The sequence below is a fragment of the Plecotus auritus genome (genome assembly GCF_963455305.1).
Source record: "Plecotus auritus genome assembly, chromosome: 4".
Classification (NCBI taxonomy): domain Eukaryota; kingdom Metazoa; phylum Chordata; class Mammalia; order Chiroptera; family Vespertilionidae; genus Plecotus; species Plecotus auritus.
The window spans coordinates 31,464,158-31,488,683 of NC_137775.1; the positions used below are offsets into that span (position 1 = coordinate 31,464,158).

General features: G+C 41.5%; 1 protein-coding gene across 2 annotated transcripts in view; it reads left to right on the forward strand.

Moving 5' to 3' along the window:
• Positions 1-3,443: 3,443 nt before the first annotated feature.
• The window catches only part of STX11 (syntaxin 11), a 35,263-nt gene continuing 14,180 nt past the window's right edge, over positions 3,444-24,526 (forward strand). The window contains exons 1-2 of one of the 2 annotated variants that reach the window (XM_080665012.1): positions 3,444-3,622; positions 3,709-3,898. In XM_080665012.1, the coding sequence (XP_080521138.1) occupies positions 3,826-3,898 (73 nt within the window). In that variant the 5' untranslated portion in view covers positions 3,444-3,622; positions 3,709-3,825. Of the gene's footprint in view, positions 3,623-3,708; positions 3,899-7,345; positions 7,509-24,526 lie in introns of those variants that run through there. The other variant, XM_080665013.1, reaches the window with a different exon arrangement.

The window sequence follows — 24,526 nt, forward strand, 5'->3', positions numbered from 1 at the left end:
TTCCAAAATTGCATGGAACCATAAAAAACCCCAAATAGATAAAAAAAAAAATATTGAGAAAGAACAAATCTGTAGGCATCATATTTCCTGATTTCAAACAATTTTACAAAGCTATAGTAAACAAAACATATGGTATTGGCATAAAAACAGACACATACATTAATGAACAGAAAAGAAAGCAGAGAAATACACACACAGATGTCTATGATCAACTAATTTAGGACAAAGGAGTCAAGAATATACAATGAGGAAAGGATAGTCTCTTCAGTGAGTATTGCTGGGAAAAATGGACAGCCACATGCAAAATAATAAAACTGAACTCCTATATTACACTATGTTACCAAATCAACTCTAAATGGATCAAACACTTGAACATAAGACCTGAAACTATAAAACTCCTAGAAAACACAGGGGGTAAGCTCTTTGATATTGGTTTTTGCAATAATTTTTTGGATTTGACTCTAAAAGCAAAAGCAAAACAAAACAAAATAACAAAACAAAAACAAATAAGTGGAACTACTTCAAACTAAAAAGCTTTTGCACCTCAGAGGAGACCATCAATAAAATGAAAAGGCAACTTATAGAATGGGAGAAAATATTTGCAAATCATATAGCTGATAAGGAGCAAATATCCAAAAAATGTAAAGAACTATACAGCTCCATAGCAAAACCAAATAAACGAACAATTCTATTAAAAAACGGGCAGAGGACCTGAATAGACATTTCCAAAAGAAAATATACAAATGGCCAATAGGTACATGAAAAGATGCTCAACATCACAAATCATCAGGAAATGAAAACAAACAATGAGATATCACCTCACACCTGTTGGAATGGCTGTCATAAAAAAGACAAGAGATAGGTATTGGCCATGAATGTGGAAAAAGGGAACACTTGTTCACTGTTGGTGGAAATGTAAATTGGTGCAACCACTATAAAAAACAGTATAGAAGTTCCTCAAAAAATTAAAACTAGAACTACCACATGATCCAGCAATTCCACTTCTGGATATTTATCTGAAGAAAACAAAAACACTAACTAAAAAAGATATATATCCTCACGTGTTCATTTCAGCATTATATAACCACAAAGTTAAGATATATAAGCAACCTAAATAACAAATGAATGAATAAAGAAGATGTGATATATATATATATATATATACATATATATATATATATACACACACACACACACACACACACACACACGCACACACACACACTGAGTGGCCAGATTATTATGATCTCTGAACGCATAATAATCTGGCCACTCAGTATATATATATACTGAGCATGAATTCGTGCATGGGTGGGGTCCAGCCAGCCTGGCCAGGGGGAGGGAACAAGGGCGGTTGGCCGGCCTGTCTGCTGGTCGAACTCCTGGTCGAGGGGACAATTCACATATTAGCCTTTTATTATATAGGATATACACTGAGTGGCCAGATTATTCATATATATATAGTATTCAGCTATAGCAAAGAAAGAAATCCTGCCATTTGCAACAACATAGATCAAACCCGAGGACATTATACTAAGTGGAATAACCCAGACAGAGAAAGACAAATACTGCATGGTATCATTTACTAATATATGTGGACTCTAAAAAGAAAGGCAAACTCATAGAAACAGAGTTGAAAACTGATCACCAGGGATGGGGTGAGGGTTGGTGAAAGAGTACAAATGTTCAGCTATAAGATGAATAAGGTCTGAGAATCTATAATAATAAAAGCGTAATCTGCTAATTAAACCAGACGACCTTCCATACGAAGCTGCAGGGGCGGGGGCCAAGGCAGCCCTGGAGGAGGCGAGGGCGAGCCCCTTGCACAAATTTCGTGCATCGGGCCTCTAGTCTAATATAAACACAGTGACTATAATTAATACTATATAATACATTGGAAATTGGCTAAGAAAGCAAGACTTAAATGTCCTCACACACACACAAAAATAAATATGTGAGGTAATAAATGTGTTAATTAACTAGATGGTGGGAATAATTTCACAATGTATACATATATCATTGCACACTTTGAACACTTTAAATATTTTGAAATTAACCTCAGCAAAACTAAAAAAATAATGAATTAATCATTCAAGGTGAACGTTTAAAGGAAAAATCATAGAAATGATAATGAAGATCATTCAAATGAGTATCTATTGTCTTAAAAATAAAGAGAATCCTAAATAACAAAATAGCCCCATGCACTTTTCTATTTTTATTTTTTACTAGAGGCCCAATGCACAAAATTCACGCAAGGGGCTCGGCCCTCGCAGCACCAGCTTCGTCCAGGTCATTTGGCTGTCTGGTCTAATTAGCATATTATGCTTTTATTATTATAGATTATTATTTTTTAAATATCTTCTTATTGATTTTTAAAGAGAGAGGAAGGGAAAGGGATAGAGAGATAGAAACATCAATGATGAGAGAAACATTATTGATCAGCTACCTCCTACATGTCCCTCTACTGGGGATCCAGCTGAAACCCAGGCATATCCCCTGACCAGGAATTGAACCAGTGATCTCTTGTTTCATGGGTCAATGCTCAACCACTGAGCAACCACATCCAGGCACACTTTTCTACTTTTAGGACAAACATTTTTTGTTTCACTTCATCAAAGCAACATTAAATCAATGTTTATTTTAACATTATTTATTTTATACTTTTAATGTATAGATTGGTTTGGATTTTATAGTCCATAGCCATAGGTATTTATACCATATTTATGTAAGTAACATTGTATTTATATTATTTACTAGAGGCCCATTGCACGATATTCGTGCAAGAATAGGCCTTCCTTCCCCTGGCTTCACTCCCGGCTGCCTGGGAGCCTGCAAGTCCTTGCTCCCAGCCGGAGCACCACTCCTGTAGCTCCCTCTGATGCCCCCCTGCCCCTCATAGCAGGCAATCCGCCCCTCTTGGCCACTCCGTGACTGCATATGCAAATTAACCCGCCATCTTTGTCAGGTTAATTTGCATACTCACTCCTGATTGGCTGTGGGCATAGCGGAGGTATGGTCAATTTACATGTTTGTCTATTATTAGGTAAGATATTCAGGTAACATTAAAGTTGAAACAATTTGTCAACACTGCGTGCCATATGTTCCTTTTCCTTGAAGAGGGGTTTACTCATTATTTAAGTTGGAGAGATGAGGTACCAGGACCGTGAAAGAAATAAGCTGTGAATAGTATATGTCCCCCACTTACATTTGCGTTTTAATCAATTCCAATTAGCACGGGGGCATTTGTTTTGTAACTGTTTCTTTGTGACTAGGGATGTAGAGTTGTGGCAAAAGTTCCTGTTTCATAAATCACCTTTGCCCATCAGCAACCTGTAGAAAATGGGGTTTAAAGAAATTAGCTCAGTGGCCTGCTTTCAACACCCTGAGCTAGTGATGCAAGCCTGTGTCAGCTCCTACCAAAGATTACTCCTCACACTCGGGTTGTACAGCAAGGTAAGGAGCTGCGAACTGAGCGGAACACACCTGTCCGCTTCTCCAAGGTCTCCCCAAGATCATCACCCCAAGGGCAGGGATTCTGCAGGAAAGACTTCACCCGTTGAATTCTTTGAGTTCATTGTGAATTCACTGCTCAGATTTCAATCTGTTCTCACTATTACTTTTTGTAAGTTCATCTTAAAAAAATATTGATCTTTTGAAACATATTTGTTTTTTTGTGGTGCCAATACTGTACTTCTAAATTTTCTTTAGGGTCATGAAGGGATGCTGGCTATGGTCCATGCACTCACAGAAATTATAAACCATATTGAAGGAAGGAAGCAGTCCATCTGAAGAGTATATTAAAGGAAAAGGAAGACAGATAAAGATATGGAGCTGCAGCAAGAGGATGACATGGATGAAGAGGAGGGGAAAGAGAAGAAAACCACAGCTCAGCCCCAAAGTAAGGCTTTTTGGTGTAGAAATATATAGTTTCTAAACAGATAGCACAAATTCATGTCAATGAACAAAATATGGATGTAAAAATGTTTAGCCTATTTGTGAATTACATTTGTTGAACATTAATTGAATTATTCAAATTCAAAAGCAACATTTAAAGGCTTATGACTAAACAGTTATCTGTAAAAGGCATGGCTTATTTGTTGTTTTGTTTATACTTTTGTTTCACTTTTATTAGTTCTGCAGAACAGGGCCATGGCGCAAAAGGGATTTTCACCAGAAATGACTATTGAGTAACAGTCTCACTTTAAAATACTTTTGCAACTTGTTATGCAAAATCATAATTGCAGAAAAATTGGTTTCCCTTATGAGTTATTGAGCAGATCAGTTCTATCTCTAGACCAGATTTTTTAAGTGCATTCTCTTTCGCAGAAAATATTCTATTTGAATGCATACAGCAGGCAGCCATACATGTAATTTTCAGGCCTTTTATAAATATGTCAGTATTTCAGAGGAAAGTTTTCACTTACTTGCAATTTGTGTTAAAATAAGAACACAACAGCCCTGGTTAATGTGGCTCAGTTGTTTGAGCATCGTCCCAGGCACCAAAAAGTCACTGGTCTGATTCCTGGTCAGGGCACATACCCAGGTTGTGGGTTCAATCCCTAATATAGAGATGTTTCTCTTTCTCTCTTTCTCTAAAAATCAATAAAGACATATTTTTTTAAAAAAAATAATACAAGTGTCATTTAAGGCAGTAGTCGGCAAACTGCAGCTCGCGAGCCACATGTGGCTCGCAAGCCGTGGTTTGCCACTCTGTTGACTAATGAGTTTGCCGACCACTGGGATAGGGGCTTAATCACAAGGAACAACAACAGCCTGTAATTATTGGAATCGAGAGTCTAGGTCAGTTTGCCGCAGTTTGCCGACCACTGATTTAAGGAACTATAGGCAGGGAAAACATTTAATTAATATCAAAATAATGCAATTTCCACCACTTGATTTCTACCCCTCCTTGTATACCAAGCACAGAAAAATAAGCTTACAGAACAAGAAATTTGCTTTTCTATGAGAGTAATCTATTGCATTGCTTTTTAAGTAATTCTTCTAAGCTTACTCTGATTTTTTAATGGATTGATAGATGTATTGAATTTTCAGGGAAATCCAGAATGAAAATGAAATGCTAGAGGAAGAATATCGGTGTTTAGATGAGTGGCAGTGGCCTGCTTTGAAGGCCTCCCACCCTTAGAGGTTCTTCTCACGTAGCCCGTAATTTGGACCTGGATTTGAGTTTAGTAAAGGGATTGTGAGTAGGAGCCTACAGATGACCTGGTGACTTAGTGGTGACATACATACCAGTATTCTACCCTTCTTCTTCTCAGAATTCTTTTCTCTTCTTTCACCAATTTAAGAACCTCTGCACCTAGAGGCCAGATTCCCTCCATTTCTCCTATGCAAATCTTAGCCATCTGACAAAACTTCACGACGTCTTTCCAACGCACTTTAACTCCTGTTGTAATGACATTGGGTCAGGAAATTTCAACTCTGGCATTTCGGTCAGTTAATGCAGGTACACATTAATAACCAGCGCTAGTCCAACAGCAGCAATCACCGCAAAGGTGGTTATTCAGACAGTCTGTACTATCTGATGCCTCCATCCTGTTTCCACAGCCCATGGTACACCAGTAAGGAGACTATCAGTGCCCACTAGTACTCACCAGGCATCTGGCCAGACTCCTCCCCGAGCTATCAGTGTGGTTATTAAAGGGCTAGAGGTTAAACCAGAGGCAGTGACAAAAAAGCAGGAACAAGATGTGAAAACTTTGCAGCTGATACAAGAAGAAAAACAAGCAGATGGAAAGAAGACAGTGACCCACGAATAACCATTGGTTATGGTGCCTATTATGCATTTGAAATGTCAGAATGAAGAACTGCGTTTAAAATTTTGTTTCATTTTAATTAATCTGAATTTAAATATAACTGTATGTGGCTATAGTAATGGACAGTGCAGATGTAGAACAAAATGTACAAGGTGGGGCTTGTTGAGTACAAATTGATTTAATCTCAATTCCCTTTTGATGGGATTAAAAACCAGCTATTCATTTACTCATACAAGAATAGCACGTGCCCAGAAAGGTGTCAAATAGAGAGTAAATTAAAGATAGATTCTATGAAAATAACAAGTGTTGGCAAGGAGGTGGAGATATTGGAACCCTTGTGTGTCGCTGGTATGAATATAAAATGGTGCAGCCTCTGCAGAAAACAGTTTGATGATATCACAGAAATTACACAAAGAATTACAGTATAACAGAGCAATTCCACTTCTGGGTATATACCCCAGAAAAATAAAAGCAGATACGAAAGAGGAATATTATTCGGCCTTAAAAGGGAAGGAGATTCTGACATATGCTATGTATAACATGGGTAAACCTAGAAGCCGTTATGCTGAGTGAAATAAGTCAGCTACAAAGACAAATATTGTATGATTCCACTTACATAAGGTATCTAAAGTAGTCCAATTCATAGAGAGAGAAAGTAGAACGGTGGTTGCCAGGAGCTGGGGGAAGGGGAAGTGGGAATTAGTGTTTAATGGGTACAGAGTTGTCATCTGGGGCGGGTGAAAAAGTTCTGGAAATGGGTGGTGATGGTTGCACAGCAATATGAATGTACTTAACAAAACTGAACTTTATGCTATAAAGTGGTTACAATGGTAAATTTTATGTCACATACATTTTATCACAATAGAAAATGGTAAGTTAAACACATGTCCTCAAGTAGTTTGCAAACTAGCATGGAAAAGAGAAATAGTGGTTGGGGATTACTACCTTGCGGGGATGTACAATGACTATTTAGCTGAGGGCTATGGATGAGTTGCACGTGGGAGGGGCAGCTGGGCTAGATGACCTTTCAACCCTGAGATGGATTTTTCTCTTTCAATCGCTGTTTCTTCTCCCCCCCACCCTCTCTCTCTCTCTCTCTCTCTCCCTCTCTCTCTCTCCCTCTCCCCCTCTTCCCCCCTCCCTCTCTCCCTCTCCCCTCCCTCCCACTCTCTCGGGAAATCAATGGAGGGGAAAAAGAGTTGAGGCAGGTGCAGGGCAGGCTGCAGCCTCGCGCGGTCACACCCACACTGAGACCCAGCAGCAGGGATCCGTGCGGGAAACCCACCCGCAGGCCAACGTCACCAGCGCAGCGGGGATTCCCACGGAAAGTCCGGCGCCTCCAGGCCATCTTTCCGCAGGGGGGCGTGGAAAAGGGAGGTGGGGAGGGGGTACCCAGAGCGTCGGGGCGGGCAGGCGTTGGGGGGAGGAAGGAGGGGGTCGGCCCAGCTCCGCTCAGATGGAGCGTACCGACTCCAGGCGGGGCGGGGACACGCGCGGGGACCGGGTGCTGCCCTCCTGGGCGGGGCCTGGTCCCCAGTTGTGGGTGCTTCCGACGCCGAGGGGCTGGGCCGGCGGCGGCCAGATGCGGCGGCGCGGAGCCCGGGCGGCGGCGGAGGAGCCGTGGGAGGCGTGGGGAGCCGCGCGGCAGGTGTGCTGACTCCCACTGCGCCCCGGCGCTGGACGGGCGTCCGCGCAGGACAGGGCGTCTCGGTCCCCACGCTCCGCCTGTTCCTGGTTCGTTTGTTTGCTTTTTCTCTCCTTAACCTCCGGGGGTCTGGGGTCGGGGGTGGGGGGGAGGGTGGGGGCACTGGCTGGCTCCGGGACGTGAGGGATGCCCTGGAGTCATTTGGGGTCAGACCCCAGTGCTCACGCCCACTCTTGGCACCTCGGGGAGCTAGCTGGCGCTGGGTTTCTCACACAGAACGGAGTCATGTTCTAACTGAGAAACTATTTCAGAGGTACCTGTGGACAGGCTTCCTTTAAGTATTCGCCTACGACTACTTTTGCTTCAAGTCCATAGGCTGGAGTTTTTTTTGTTTGCTTGTTTTTGTTTGTTTAATTGGGGGGGGGGGGGTTACTTCGGTTTGATCACCTCTTCACTTCCTGTTAGCTTACACTTTCTCAAAAATACCAGAATGGTTATTCCTTGACTTCATGTATATAAGTCGGGAGCCAGGAACTGCGGGGAAATTGATACAGCTTTGCAACAGCTCCTCCTAGGGCGGCCCACAGGGGAAATTCGTTTTTTTAGAAGACTGAAGACAAGAAGTAGTGACAGCGCCTAGGTGCCCACACTGTCCATGGGAATTCTCCAGTCCACGGACCCCAGCTGAGCTCAGTATTATTTCCTGTGCTTCTCTCACGCTTGTTTAAGCCGTTTCTCAGCAAAGGGAGTAGTTGCTATTTCCACACGGGCATCCAAAAATGAGTCACAGGGCTCCTGTGTTCATTGTTGAGACCACGTTCGTGAACGTTTGAAAAGTGAGGTTTGCTCAGGCTGTATTGAAATAAGACTGAAAGGCAGAATGGGTGCACGGCTGAACTGGGGCAGGTGGTAGAGGAAGTAACAGTTCAAGTTTTCCATCTCCTCAAGTGCCTGCCTGATGGTACAACATGCCAGCGAGGGTCCCTAGGCTGATGGGAGATAACCATTTAAATCACACGCTTTGCCACAGAGGCCCAAGGGAACATTAATTTCATAATTCAATAACCGAGTTGTCATTGCTTTCACTGGTATGATATGGCAGAACTGTGTCATTTTACGTAGTGATTGTGTGTCACTCTCAGAATCAAAATATTTCAGAAGGATTGTCTTTAGTAAATTAGTGCTAAAACCACATGAAACTTTTTGAAGAAGGTGGGTCCCAGATGGGGCTGAGAAATTTAAACTGATGGGCCTTACTGCAGTGGGTAGTAGCTCTTAGGAAGGATGGTCCATTACCTCAAAAGACAGGAGAGAAGGCACAGCATCTCTATTGGAGCTGAGCTGAGCACAGGCAGCCCAGCCTACAGTTATTGGGCACCCTGTGTGTGCCAGACTCTTCACTGAGCTCTGTTCAGTAAGACAGACTCCTGCCCACAAGGGCCCTAAAGCCTACTGTGGGAGGTCAGAAACCCACTGGGAAGTCCAATAGAAGGAGATGAGCTCTATGACATATCTATGCACCAAGCAGGCTTTCTGTTCCAATATGACCAATGTTTCTGCAGGTCTGGGAATTTGAATGAACTTGGTCGCCATTGCTGGAAAAATGAGGACAGTTTCCAGCTTAATCATCTACTTGTCTTTGTAAGCAGCCTGTTGTGCTTATTCAGTAAGCATTTTACTCAATAAATGTTGTAAAAATATATTAATTAGAAAGGCATGATTTTAAAGTTGTTTGAATTGACTACATTTTATATTATTTCCTAACCATATAGAAATAAGCCCAGCCTGTTATTATTCCTAGACAATTGCAGAAACTTTCAGTTACTTAACTTTTAATGCCTTGCAACTTTATAATACCACTAGAGGCCCGGTGCATGGATTCGTGCACCGATGGGGTCCTTCAGCCAGGCCTGCACCCTCTCGCAATCCAAGACTCCTCGGGGGATGTCAGACTGCCGGTTTCGGCCTGATCCTCACAGGTCAAGCCGAGGGACCCAACTGGTGCATGAATCTGTGCACTGGGCCTCTAGTATGCATATAAGGTCTTTGGTTCATCTTTTCCCGCCCTCCTCCTTCCCTCTGAGATTCATCAGTCTGTTCCATGTTTCCATGACTGTGAGTTCAGCATCTGCCCCCTGGTGGCCAGTATACATCATAGCTACTGGTCAAACGGTCCTTAGGCTTTTATATATGTAGATATTGAAGCAACTTTCTGATCATTTTTTGTGGGTTTTTTTTAATGAAACAATACTATTTTTATTCAATTGATTGCAAAGTGTCTTCAATGAATAACATGGCACTTATTTAAAGGTTTTAACAGAGGTGAAACCATTGTGTATATTTTTAAATCTTAAAAAATATTTTTATTGATTTCAGAGAGGAAGGGGGAGAGAAAGAGAGAGAGAGAGAGAGAAACATCAATGATGATGGAGAATCATTGATCGGCTGCCTCCTGTGCGCCACACACTGGAGATCAAGCCCCTAGCCCTGGGCATATGCCCTGACTGGGACTTGAAGCTTGGCCTCCTGGTTCATAGGTCAATGCTCAACCACTTAGCCACACCAGCTGGGACTGATCATTGTTTTTATAATTCAAATCAATCTTTTCAAATGCATTATAGCTGTATGAGTTAAAATGAGTAAATCCACTGTCACAGTTTACTGTTGGGATTGAAATATGCTGAAGTACCTTTGGACTTGATGCCAAAATCTATTCAATTTCTCCAATTCTGTAAGATATCCAACAGATGAGGGTAGCAGTGCTAAATTTGAGACAGCTTTACCTGAATTACATTTCATTTCCCCCTCGAGAGCCTCAAAGTCATTTTTTCTGTGAGAAAGAAAGGACTGAGTGTGTTTATCATCACACTCCTTGAACTTGGCACAGACTTTACTCCTAATAAGTGTTAGGAAGTATTCACTGATTGAATAATGAACCTTAATGTAAGAGGAGGAGCTGTCAGAAGGGAGGGATAGGTGACTCAGCAGCAGGATCAGCATCATCCGTTCGGGACTCCAGCCTGTTTAGCATGGGCACAGGGTGAGGCTGGGGAGAGGGCTGGAGACACAGGCTGGGCCAGATCACAAAGACCCGTGGCGAGGTAGGAGTTGTGAGTTCATCTTATAGAGGAGTTTAAGCAAGTGCATGATTTTGTCAAATATGTGTATTCAAAAGACAATTTAGAATATAGATGGAGAAGAGATTGGATGAGGGTGACACTAGCCTTTGGGAGACACAGAGCAGATGACTGTCATGTTTGAGAAGAGGAATTAAAGAAGCTTTGAGTCAGGCAGTGATAGTGAGGAATAGAAAAGAGAGAAGGAGCTGAAGGATGTTTAATAGGCAGAACCTGGCCTCTTTAGAAGTGGGCGGTAGTGAGGGAGAGGGAGGAGTTTAGGATGACCTCAATATTCCTAGTAAATGACTAAGTTAGGAACATAAGTTAAGAGTAGGATAATGAATGGAAGGATAATGAGGATAGTGCTTGACGCATAATCAGTATTCATTAAACATTTTTGAATGAATGAAAAATAATAATAGCTACAGTTTATTGAGTGCTTATTAGTGACAGGCACTATGCTAAGCTCATAATGTGAATTCAGTCTTTTACTACGTACTGCAATCTTGTGAAGTAGGTACCATAGCTGACTGCTTTTGACCGGTGAAGAAAGTACAGTGTTTGTAATAGATAAAGCCAGAAATCGATCCTGAGCACTTGGCTCAGAGCTTCCATTCTGAACCATACTGCTATGATATGCCATTTTCATGAATGAAATAAATAAATAAATCTTGGACACTGTGGTAAGCTTAAATTGGAGTCATTGTTCTGATCCCAACAATTCTTCCTCTCCAGGAACAGCCCAGTACATAAAATGGGCCCCCAATGGGCCCTATTGTGCTGCATAGCAACTCTGCCCCTACTTCCATCCCGAGATATACCTGGTGGATCTAGGAATAAGCCTAGAATAATTAGACATTTTCTCCTGGGAATTTAATACATTTTAGTAAAGACTCACAGTGACTGAAGGTTCCCAGAGTTTCAACTGTGTCCTTCAAGCTGCCTTGGTTATCTCTCTTTTCAAGCACTGCAGTTGAGTGCTTTGTGTTTCTTAGATGCACTCAAAGTTTCGTTGCTGTGGCCTGTAGTATCCCTCCTGAGGGGAAGCAGAAAAGCTGGCCTGGGGGTATTAATCTACAGAGCATGGTCTGATGGTGGAAGAATCATTAACAAATGCAGGCAGGTCCACAACAACTCCAGTTCTTATGCTCCTGGTTTGTGATCTGCCTCCTGGGGCCTGTGTTGTTCTAGTTTTACCCTAAAGCAGGTGCTTACCTGCCCCTTCCTGCCTTTAACTTTCAGAATCTTATTAAGAGGCCTGTTGTATCCCCTGACCTCTTGATTTTGACTGTGCAAAATGGCCCAGGTTCTCTGGGTTCAGGCCCTGCTTTCTGCTTGCAGCTACAGGAAGATTCCTTTGGTATTTTTGACACACAACCCCATCCTCTTCTCTCCACCCCTCCCCACCAAAGAAACTGGCCCCCAACTCTTCACTATTCTCATTGTCTCATGATTCAGCCTCCCTTGACTCTGATTTTTGTTCAGCAAGCAGGGCCTAATTATTTTTTTCCTTAGAGACCTCTACTTTGGACCACTTAAGGATTATAAATACTGAATTAATGTTGTACCTGAACTGATTGGGCAACCTCATTTTAAGTTTGAAGTTTTAAATGGCACATGAAGAAAAGGTTTCATTCAACATTTCTTCAGCTTTATTAGGAAATCAAGATATTTATTTATAGTTTCCCATTACTGGAGACTAACATGAAGCCTTGTGGGATGGATGATCACCCACATGTTGACCCCTTGGTCTGAATTCCTATATCCCTGCATATAATTCATTCACTGCTCAGATAACGAGAAAGGGAAAGGTTTTGGTTAATATTTCATGTGGGTTTGTCCTGCCTCTTCGATTCAACTGTGGTTTCCCTGAGAGCAGAGAGCAGAGTTTGGGGTGGTAGATCTCTACGGGCCTGGTAGTTCTAACCATTTTGTGACTTGTACTGATAATGAAACCATCTGTCAGTGTAAATCATTAGTTGGTCGGTCACTCCTTTTGAGTCTGTGGATGCCAGACATTATTTGCATTCAAGTTCTTTGTAAGGCTTAACAATTTGGTACTTTTAATATGAGACAGAGTTTTAGAATTGGTAATTTCCAAATACCTGTCTTGACCTAATCAAATGTTTTCAACTTAATTTGTGTGCTTTTTTTCTTTTTCTTTTCAGTGGACACAGTATCAGGGTAATCCAGACAATACTAAATTGCCTAGAAAAGTAGTCCCCATTTTGTATACCCAACAGTTTTACTTGTTTCTCTGTTCAAAATGATATTCCACTACTCACTGCCTAACTTATTGGGTAATAATGTGAATTCCGACTGTACAGAGTAGTGGAAATTGCTCTGTTGCTATCTTCAGATGGAAATGGTGAACAAGTATTGTTCTGCCTTCTGTTTCAGTTTCAGCATTGTAGCAACGCACATCTCACCTCCTGATTTTATATCTAACTTTCCGTTATATGCATGTGTACCTTGATTAGTGACACAAAGCTGTTGGCTTGAGGTAAATTAGAACACAGTGTGTAAGCCAAATTAAATAATATCAGTAGATATTCCACTTCCTCCTCCTCTCTTCCCCGATTACTGCACGATAAACCAACATGTAGTGTGGTTAGCTGACAATATGATATAGCTCTTCATTATTTACAAAGAACTCATGATTATTTTCTTTTTAAATTTTTTAAAAATATATTTTTATTGGTTTCAGAGAGAAAGGGAGCAGGAGAGAGAAATAGAAACATCAATGATGAGAAGAATCATTGATCAGCTGCCTCCTGCATGCCCCCTCCTGGGGATTGAGCCCACAATGTGGGCATGTGCCCTTGACCGGAATCAAACCTAGGGTCCTTCAGTCCACAGGCCGATGCTCTATCCACTGAGCCAAATTGGCTAGGGCAAATTTAAAAAAAATTTTGCAATTACAGTTTATATTCAATTTTATTTTGTGTTAGTTTCAGGTGTACAGCATAGTGGTTAGAAAATCATATACTTCACAAAGTGTTTCACCTGATATTTCCAGTACCCACCTGGCATGATACATAATTATTATAGTGTTATTGACTACATTTCCTATGCTGTACTTTACATCCCTGTGACTATTTTGTAACTATTGATCTGTACCTCTCAATCCCTTTACCTTTTTTCACTCAGTCCTCCAAACTCCTCCCCTCTGGGAACCATCAATCTGTTCTCTATCTAGGAGTCTGTTTCTGTTTTTTTTGTTGTTGTTGATTGTTTGTTTTAATTATTATTGTTCTTTGGATTCCACATATATGCGAAATTATATGGTATTTGTCTTTCTGTGGCTGACTTATTTCACTTAACAATATTCTCGAGGTCCATCCATAGTTCATTCTTTTTTATGGCTGAGTAATATTCCACTGACTATATGTTCCACAGCTTTATTATCCACTTAGCTATTGACGGGCACTTGGGTTATTTCTATAGCCTGGCTATTGTAAATAACGCTGCAATGAACATAGAGTGCATATATTCTTTCAAATTATTGTTTTAGGTTTCTTCAGAAATATACCAGGAATCACTAGGTTAGAAGGCAGTTCCATTTTTAATATTTTGAGGAACCTCTTTACTGTTTTCCATAGCGGCTGCACCAATATGCATTCCCACCAACAGTACACGAGGGTTCCCTTTTCTTCACATTCTCTCTAACAGTTATTTGTTGGTTTATTGATGATAGCCATTCTTACCAGTGTGAGTGGTAGCTCATTGTGATTTTAATTTGTATTTCTCTGATTATTAGTGATGTTGAGCATCTTTTCATATGTCTGTTGGCCATCTGTATGTACTCTTTGGAGAAATGTCTATTCAGATCCTCTGCCCATTTTTTAATTGGATTTTTTGTTGCTGTATTTTTGGTGTTGAGTTGTTATGCGTTCTTTATAAATTTTGGATATTAATCCCTTACCAGAAGCATCATTGGCAAATATGTTCTCCTATTCAGTGGGTTGTCTTTTCATTTTGTTGTTTCTTTGCAGTAAAAAAACCTTTTTAGTTTGATGTAGTCCCATTTGTTTATTTTTTTCTCTTGTTTCCTTTGTCCAAGGATATATAACAGAAAAAATATTACTATGAGAAATGTTAGAGATTTTACTGCCATGTTTTCTTTTAGGAGTTTTATGGTTTTGAAACTTACATTTAAGTCTTTAATCCATTTTGAGTTTGTTCTTGTATATAGTATAAGAAGGTGGTCTACTTTCTTTTTTTTTTTTTTTAATGTATCTGTCTACTTTTCCCAACACCATTTATTGACTAGACTGTCTTTACCTAATTGTATATTCTTGCCTCCTTTGTCAAATATTAATTGACCATACAGGCATGGGTTTAATTCTGTTCCATTGATTTATGTCTGTTTTTTAAAATATATTTTTATTTTATTTCATTGATTTCAGAGAGGAAGGGAGAGGGAGAGAGAGATAGAAACATCAATGATGAGAGAGAATCATTGATTGGCTGCCTCCTGGATGCTCTCTAACTGGGGATGGAGCCCACAACTCAGGCATGTGCCCTTGACCGGAATCAAACCCGGGACCCTTCAGTCCACAGGCCAATGCTCTATCCACTGAGCCAAACTGGTTAGGGCTATGTCTGTTTTTATGCAAGTACCATGCTGTTTTGATCACAGTGGCCTTATGGTACAGTTTGATATTAGGTGACATGATTCCTCCAACTTTATTCTTCTTTCTCTACATTTCTGTGGCTATTCAGGTTCTTTTTTAGTTCCATATAAATTTTTGGATTATTTGTTCTACTTCTGTAAAACATGCCATTGGTATTTTGATAGGAATTGCATGGAATCAATAGATTGCTTGGGTAGTATGGACATTTTAACAATGTTAATTCTTCCTATTCATCAGCACAGGATGTGCTTCCATTTATTTGTATCTTCTTCACTTTCTTTATTCAGTGTCCTATAATTTTCCTAGGTTTAAATTTATTCCTAGGTTTGTGGTTTGTTTGTTTTTATGTAATTGTAAATGGAGTTGTTTTTCTTCATTTCCGTTTGTGGTAGTTCACTATTGGTGTATAAAAATGCAAACTAACATCTTGATATTTATTTTGTATCCTGCTACATTGAATTAATTTATCAGTTCTAGTAATGAATTTTTTTTTATCAGTTTTGTGTGGAGTCTTTTGGGTTCTCTATATACAGTATCATGTCATCTGTAAATAATGACAGTTTTTACTTCCTCATTTCCAATTTGGATGCCATTTATTTCTTCTTCTTGTCTGATTGCTGTGGCTGGGACTCCCAGCACTGTGTCAAATAAGAGTGGTGAAAGTGGACATCCTTGTATTGTTCCTGCTCTTAAGGAAGTGCTTCTAGTTTTCCCATTGAGTATGATGTTAACTGTGGGTTTCTCATATGTGGCCTTTATTATGTTCCCTCTATCCCACTTTGCTGAGAGGTTTTATCATAAATGGGTGCTGTATTTCTTCAGATGCTTTCTCTGCACCTATTGATAAGATCATATAATCTTTATCCTTTATTTTGTTTAAGTGGTGTATCGCATTAATTGATTTGTGGATATTGTACCAACCCAAAGCAAATCACAAGTTGTGGCTGCCTCTGCTAGGCTTGGGTGTGCATGGGAAGGGCCAAGCTGCACACCAAGGCTGGTTTCCACCCTCACTGAGCCTGGGGCAGGTCAGCAAAAGGCCCAAAGCACCCTGAGATCCATCTCTGCCTGCCTCTGCATGCTGATTGCCTGTTAGGCTCAGTCACCGAAGAGCCTCTGGCGGTACATGAATTGTGTTCAGTAGGTTCTCAATGAGTCACCAGGTAGGAGCCAATCGTATTCACCAGACTGATACAGATTCAAACTCAGAGCCAGTGCTGAGTGCCTGCAGCCCTGTGTGGTGGGGCAGGGTCTCAGGAAGTCACCATGGTGAGGCCAGCAGAGTTCATCAGGCCCAAACAGACCTGGATTCAGCATGTGAAGGGAGGGCTCTGCACGGGAACAGTGGTGCCGGTCAAGCAGGCAAGGGAAAAATCACCCTCGCTCTGGAGCCACACAGCTCAGTTTGTTTTAGTTTCTGCCAGGATCTCCTGGAGAGCCTGAACTCAGCACAGGGTGGGGGCACCTGGAGTTGGATGGGTAGGCTCGTGGATCTCTGGTGTTAGGGGGGACAGGACTGGTCAGACTCCTGGGAAGTTGGGGAGAATGGCCCCCTTTCCCAGAGGCACACAAATCAGTCTCTGACAACCCTGAGTCTGCCTGGACCTCTACACCCTGGACCCAGGCAGCTGACTTTTTCACAGGGCATGATCTCCACAGGGCAGGGTACAGAAAGCTGAGAGGGTGGGGCTCTTGCCTTCCCCCAGGTTGATGCCATATGGAAGGGGTTATTCCATCCAGGAAAGATGGCGTCTGTGGTGTGGGAGAGGGACTCAGCACTGGGACCCTGGCGCCCGTTCCTTCAGGTCTCTTCCCAGAGCCACACAGCCCAGTCTCTCCTTACATGACTCTGCTCTGCTCCGAGCCGCCCTCCTCTGCCAGAGCCCAGGGTCAGTAGCTGTAAAAGAGATTTTGTGTGCTGGACCTTTAAGAGGGTGCCTGGGTTTCTAGCAGAATCCTGTCTCTCCCTGGCAGATAGAATCCCTGCTGATTTTCACAGCCAGATGTTATGTGGTTTCCTCTACCTGGCTCTGGTGTCCTGGGCTGGGGAGCCTGGAATGGGGCTGAGACCCAGTGCTTCTCCCGTGGAACCTTTGCAGCTGAGATATCCCTCCAGATTCTCAGCCACTGCACGTGGGAGCAGGGCCAGCCCTTTTTGCATCTCTGCCCTTCCTACTAGTTTGTGTGGCTTCGTCTGTAGATCCTTGGTCATAAGACTTCTATTGGTTATTCAGGTTGATTGTTCTATATTTTAGCTGTAATTCCAGTTTAGTCCTGGAAGGAGATGAGTGTAACTTTTCTACCTATTCCACCATCATCTTAGATCCCCTCATATTTTCTCTTTTAATCCCCATAAAAGCCTCATAAAATAGAAATAATAAGTATTATTATTGTTGATGTTGTCTGTGTTAGAATTTTAAAGATGAAGAAGGAGACACTTGGAGAGATTGAGTGACCACCCAACATTACCCAAGAAGTAAGGTGCAGAGGCCGAATACTCTGTGTTGTCAGTACTTGACTGAAGGAGGCAAGTTTAGTACCTTAGGTCAGTGACATTCCCTGGAAATAGACTCTGAAATTTTCTGTACAGGAAGTTTATTGGCAAGTGCTCAGGGAGTGAAGTCAGCAGGTTTACACAGAGGGAGAAGTTGAACCATAGTGCATGTACAAGGGTGGCCTCAACAGAAGGGAACTTTGGAGCTGGGGTGGCCTTTCAAAATTGTTCTGCCACCTCGAAGCAAGGGAACTAGTCATTGTATCTCTCAACTAGGATGTAGCTGCACCCAGGCCGAAGGCATAATCTTGGGTTAACAGCTTCCTTCAGTCAAGGGCAATTCCTGGAGCCAATATTTATGGCAACTGGGGAAATGAGGGCCTTGGTCCTGTAGGGGATCTGAGATTCACATCATCCACAGTTGTGTGGAAGAGAGCATTCTCCTCTGCAAGAACTTGCTTGTGTGTTTCTGACCTAGACCATTACCCTGCTGAGTGGAGCAAAAACGTTGGCATTTTTCTCCAAGCCCCTTAAGGATTTTATAATAGCTGACCAGACAGCAAGAAGATGGTAATCTTAATCCTAGGAAGATTAAGAGCAGAAGAAGAACCAGGAGAGGGTAGACCAGGACAAGTAGAGTAGTGGTGCATAATAGTCAAGACTAACAAAACCCCTTGGCTGTCCAGATAACTAAAGTATAATTAATATTGGTCTTTGCTATAATTCTAATCTTTAACATTATTAAGTGGTAAACAGTTTTGTGATGTTAGGATACATTTCTTCTCTCTTCTTTCCCTCCTTCTCTCTCATCTTTTTAAACCTTTTGAAAGACCCCAAACCAGTCTATTGAATCTCTGAAGCCTGTAGATTTATAAGTATCAGATGTACCTGGGATATTTAAAAACACCATTCCTCTCCAAACAACAAAAAAAACAACAATAACAACAAAGAAAACAAACAGTCCAGGTCCACATTCAGGATCTACTGGAATAGAATCTTTTGGAGTGGAACCCATGAATTGAGATTTTTACAAATTTTCCCTAGATGATTTTGATACAGGCCAGAGTTCCAGAACCATTCCTCTAAACTATTATGCCCTTGATGATGACCATGCCTGCTGGAATTTTCAAATTAGCAAGAAGTCATGAGAACCATGGGACAACAGAGAAATACCTCAGCCTTAATCCCAGCAAGCTCAATACAGTGACAGTCATCCCTAATCTTTCATAGCACTTTCCTGGTGTGGCCAATAGAGAGACTAGCACAAATTCCTTGCCTGGCTTCTGACCAAGATTCCTGGAGAGAGCGGAAGATGTCTTTGGACCTTAATAACTTAGATGCCTTGGTGAGAAATGCCAAATTCCTTGAATAGTTGTAGAGAGGGAGGAGTTAAGGGGATGGGGAATCAGAGAATTATAGGAATCAGTACAGGAGAAAAAGAAGGGGAAAAAGTATAGGAGAAAAAGAAGGTTCCAGGAAATCTGCCAGATGAAGCTTTGAGGTGTTGTCTTAAAACCTTAAATGACCATCCATTAAGATGAAAGAGAGGACTATGACTAGCAAATATATTATCTGATTTATTGAAATTAGAGAATAATTATTTTCTTCAAAAGAAAAAGCACTTTTAAATTTTTACCAATTTTGAGTCAGGTCATTACATAAAATACTAGTCACCTAAAGAATAATCCGATAGCCCTTGCCAGTTTGGCTCAGTGGATAGAGCGTTGGACTGCGGACCAAAGGGTCCCAGGTTTGATTCAGGTCAAGGGCACGTACCTTGGTTTCAGACTCCTCCCCGGCCTGGGCCCGGTCAGGGCTTGTGCAGGAGGCAACCAGTCAATGTGTTTCTCTCACATCGATGTTTCTCTCTGTCTTTCCCTCTCTCTTCCACTCTCCCTAAAAATCAATGGAAAAATAACAACGAAAAAAGAATAATCTGGTAAATTCCTAGGACAGTTTGATATGTTTTGTTCATTCCTTCAACATCAGATTGCTGCAGTTCCTATACCTTTAATACTTCGTGCCTTCACTCAGGTTCTCTCTGCTTGCGTTTCCTTCCTCTTCTCCTTGCTCATCTAACTCCTGTTAAGCTATTTAGAATCAGCTCACACACTATCTTCATCGAAAAACCTTTCCTCCCCTCACCCAGATTGAGTTCACCACCCTTCACTGAGCTCAGAAAGTACTCCCGTCTATCTCTCTATTATTACACTTACTATCATCCTCTCCACCAGCCTGTGAGCACCTTGAGGGATAGGACCATCGTTTTCATCTGTGTGTAGAAGAGACCTAGCCTCATAAAAAATGATTGAAAGAAACAACCATTCTGGTGAACATAGTTATTCAACAAATATTTATGGAGGCTCTCCGACATGCTGGATGCTCTGGGGTACATGACAAACAAGTACAGACTCTAACCCCATGGAGCTTATGGGCAAACAGAGAAGATACTCAGTAAAGCAATTAATAGAATATGTTGAGTATTTGGAAAGAGAAAGAGCTGGAAATTGTGAGATCATAGAACCAGTAGCCAGGTTTAGTTATAAGGTCAGAGAGAGTTACCATTCTCATGAAACATCCTATATAATAAAAGGCTAATATGCAAATCGACCAAACGGCTGAATGACCGGTCACTATGACGCGCACTGACCACCCGGGGGCAGACACTCAACACAGGAGCTGCCTCCTGGTGGTCAGTGCGCTCCCACAGGGGGAGTGCTGCTCAGCCAGAAGCTGGGCTCATGGCTGGCGAGCACAGTGGGGGTGGCGGGAGCCTCTCCTGCTTCCAGAGCAGCACTAAGCCATCAGTTGAACATCCCCTGAGGGCTCCCAGACTGCAAGAGGTTACAGTCCTGGCTGAAGGACACCCCCCCCTAAGTGCACGAATTTTGTGCACTGGGCCTCTAGTAATTTATATAAAAACTAGAGACCTGATGCATGAAATTCGTGCAAGGGACTCGGCCCCCACCGCCATGGCTTCGTCCAGAAGGTCATCCAGAAGGACATCTGGAAGGACGTCTGGTCTAATTAGCATATTATGCTTTTATTATTATAGATAGAAGCTAGAAGGCTGGCTTTGGTTATATATAAAAATAGAAGCTAGAAGGCTGGCTTGGTTATAAGACATGGGACCACTTTTTAACAAAGGAAAGTTTTTGGTCTATCTAGTTCAAAACTAACAAATCCTGAGTGTGTGTGTGTGTGTGTGTGTGTGTGTGTGTGTCCAGTTTGTGAGCACATGCACTGGCAAAAAGAGGACAAGAAAATGACTTCTTCATTTACTGAGTAAAATAAATAGGAGCAGAGAAGGAAGTTTCTGTGCATCTCATTCAATGTGCCATTGCTAGAAATTAATGTGTTCATTTTTCAATATGTAATACACTCTAAAAGAAAATAAACTTAAAGCTCTGAAAATTATGAGATTACATTACAGCCTTTAAAAAGTGAATTTTAAGAATCTGATGATCCTGGCCTACGAGGGGGTTGACAGATTTGCTTTTGCGTTGGTATAGACCGATTTGAAACCCATTTGCTCAGAGGTCAGTGTCGGCACCTTCCATCTGCCCACTTCACTTGCTTGGCCCTGGAACGAGAGGAGAGAGCACTGTGCTGTAGTTTGTAGCTTCCAGCCCACCCAGAAGCTTAAGCTGGGTGCTCTTTCTCCTTTTCTGGCCAGTTCTTACTCCTTTATTTCAATACTTGCTTATTTCTCCCCATGCATTGTAAGCTTAGTTGAGGGCAGGTATTGTGGTTTCTTGTTTTTTAATATCCTCTCACACCAGGGACATCTCTGTTTGGAGGGCATGTCTAGAGGGAAGGCAGGATAAAATGGTCATAGTGGAAGGTTTTTTGTGTGTTTGTTTGTTTGTTTGTTTTAGGGCAGTAGGTAAAAAATAAATAACTCAACTATCATCTACAGATTTTCTTGTTGATGTTCATAGAGAGTGCATATGTTTGCCACTGTGAGTAAAATCATAAGGAATGCGTGGGTTGAGAATTCACTTACTCTATGTCAGGCACCTGCGTACCCCTTGAGGTTGATAGTATTATTCCAGTTTGCTCAGAGCTGGGAGTTCAGTGTAGGCTTATTCACCTTTGCAGCCTCTTTTAAACACTAACCTATTATATCTTTGTGTCATAGTTGACACCAGTTACTAAAATTAAGAAAATTTTTGTAATTGCACAGAAAACCAAAGATGTATTTCCCTTATTCTTTTGATAGTTCTGTCTTTAAATGTGTTAAGATCAGGAAGTTGCCTAAGTCAGTTTTGGTTTCAGCTATGTCTTTGTTTTAAATATTTCAGAAGTCTTTCACATTTCTGAAATTTTCATTTCTTTCTTTAGAAATGCTCTATATAAGCTTTTTTAAATCTAAAACTATCTATTTTGAGGGACTGAGATCATGTCTGTTTTGCTCACTGAGCTAATTTCATCCTCTCATATTGCCTGGCACATAGTAGATACTCACTAAATACTTGTTGGACAAAGATGTCAAAATCAGAAAAATGCCAAGTTTGCCTATAGAAACAAATGACTCTTTTAATGATGAAACAATACCAGAAAGTAACAAAATGTCTCAAGAAAATGAAATTGGGGAGAAATGTGAGATCAAGAAAGAATTACTATGGTCAACTAAAGAAGAACCACCTAACAACTGTTAATGTAAGAAACATTCAAACCTGCAAAGAATTTTTGTGAGTTTGTTTGAGCCAAACTGTCAACAATTGCCGGGAAGCAGAATCTCAACATATTGAGATAATGCTCCTGAGAATGGTGGTTTTTCACCTTGTCTTATACATATAATCAAAGGAGGAGGTGTAAGTGGGTTACCTGAAATCCATTAGTGATAGATTAGGGAGGCGGAAGAAAGCAAAGTGGGGAAACCTCTGGGATCAGATAAAAAGTAAAATGATAGACATATGCTTCTTTTACGTAGGTGGGTACAGAATAGTTAACAGCAACAATTAACATGATAACAGTAACAATGAGGGAATTTGTGGTCTCTGCCCTGGCACGCTGGTACATTGGCTGTGCCCTGAGAGGTCTGGAAAAAGGGAAGTTACAAGTTACCCTGACATTCCAAAGATATGTTATCATAGATGCAAAAGACAACAGACAGTCTTAGTTGCGGTAAATATTGACTTTTGTCCGGAAAGAATCTAGCCTAGGGCATGACTACCTGCCATAAACTGCTTTTAGTTTAAAAGTTTAATTTCAGACCATCCTTTGTGGTTACTTTAGGTCTCTGAGTTTGCAAGGCTGCCAGGCAGGCCTTCCCTGAGCTAGTCAGGTTAGCATGTGGCCCCTGTTCGTCCAACAACCACAGGCTTCAGGATGATGGTGAGACGCCTCCAAGGAAGGTGTTACCAGCTGAATGTAGATTGCTAGTGGTTAGTAACTCTGCCTCCAGAAATGCACCCAGTGTGAACGATGATTATGGTCAACTAAAGAATATCAACAAATTCAGGAAGGTCGCATTTCCTGGAGCGGGAAAACTTCCGCAGATCGTTGGAGGATCAGCTCCAATAGCTCATCATGCTCCAAGAATGCAGAATTAGAAGAGTGGTTAAGGCAGGAAGTGGAGGTGCAAATTCAACATGCAAAAGAAAAGTCTCTTGCTGAAGATCACTTTAGGTAAAATCCTAATGTAAAAAAGAGAAGATATCTGAGGATTTTATAAAGAAGCCACGGAAAAACATTTCCTGTTAAGCATTGCTTCCTGTTTCCTCTGGGATACATGCATGTAGTAGATATAAGGAATTAAATTACAAATATCCTATGGCCTGAATTTGTTAAATAAAATGCATTAAATTCCCTCCTTCTCTCCCCCGCGCCCTCCCTCCCCAACCCCAAATAAAAAAGATTAGCTAGTGAATTTCCTTCACATATCTAGGTGCTTTTTAAACTGCAGCCCCATTGGTTTTCAGATCCAGATGTTTTGAGGGCCCATCTCTTTGGGGGCAGGTCCCAATGGTTGGGGTGGCTGGTGTGGGACATGAACCCCTCACTCGTCAGGGAGATACTGTGTGAAATTTCTCCTGATTGTGGGTCATCACATTCCTGCCTCACCGAGGCATCTCAATGTGGTCCTTTAATCTTTTGTTGTCGTGCTATTCAGATAGTTTCCAGGTCTTTTTCAGATGGAAATGATTCAGATGTAGTTGTTGATTTGGTGTGACCTCGGGAGGAGGTGAGTTCAGGATCTTGAACTGTCTTCATGACAAATTCACTTTGAAATAAAAATTTTCATTGTGATATATGAATTTGTTTTCTTGGCCCTCTTTTATACAGTAAATGCAAAGCACCTAACAACTTATACTTCCCCGAGGTTCTGAGTGAATATAGGACATTAATATTCTGTCCATTGAGTTATCAGATAATATAGAAACTGATCACAGAATAGTTGTTTGGTTTTCAGGATAATTTAAAAAATATTTTTTTAAATATACTTTTATTGATTTCAGAGAGGAAGGGAGAGGGAGAGAGAGATAGAAACATCAATGATGAGTGAGAAGCATTGGTGGGCTGCCTCTTGCATGCCCCACACTGGGGATGGAGCCTTCATCCAGGCATGTGCCCTGACTGGGAATCCAACAGTGACCTTCTGGTTCATAGGTCAACGCTCAACCGCTGAGCCATGCTGGCCGGGCTCCGGATCATTTTAGATCATATGATCTGCACGTGGTCCCTAAGGAGTAATAGCACCTTCTCCCACACCACATTTGCTTTCAGGAATCATGTCAGTTAACTGAGGAGCAAGATCTATTCCCTATAAAACAAAACAAACCCCACCAACACTAACAGCAGAACCTAACTAATGGGGTGGGGTGGGGAATGGGGCTTACCTTTGTGAGACG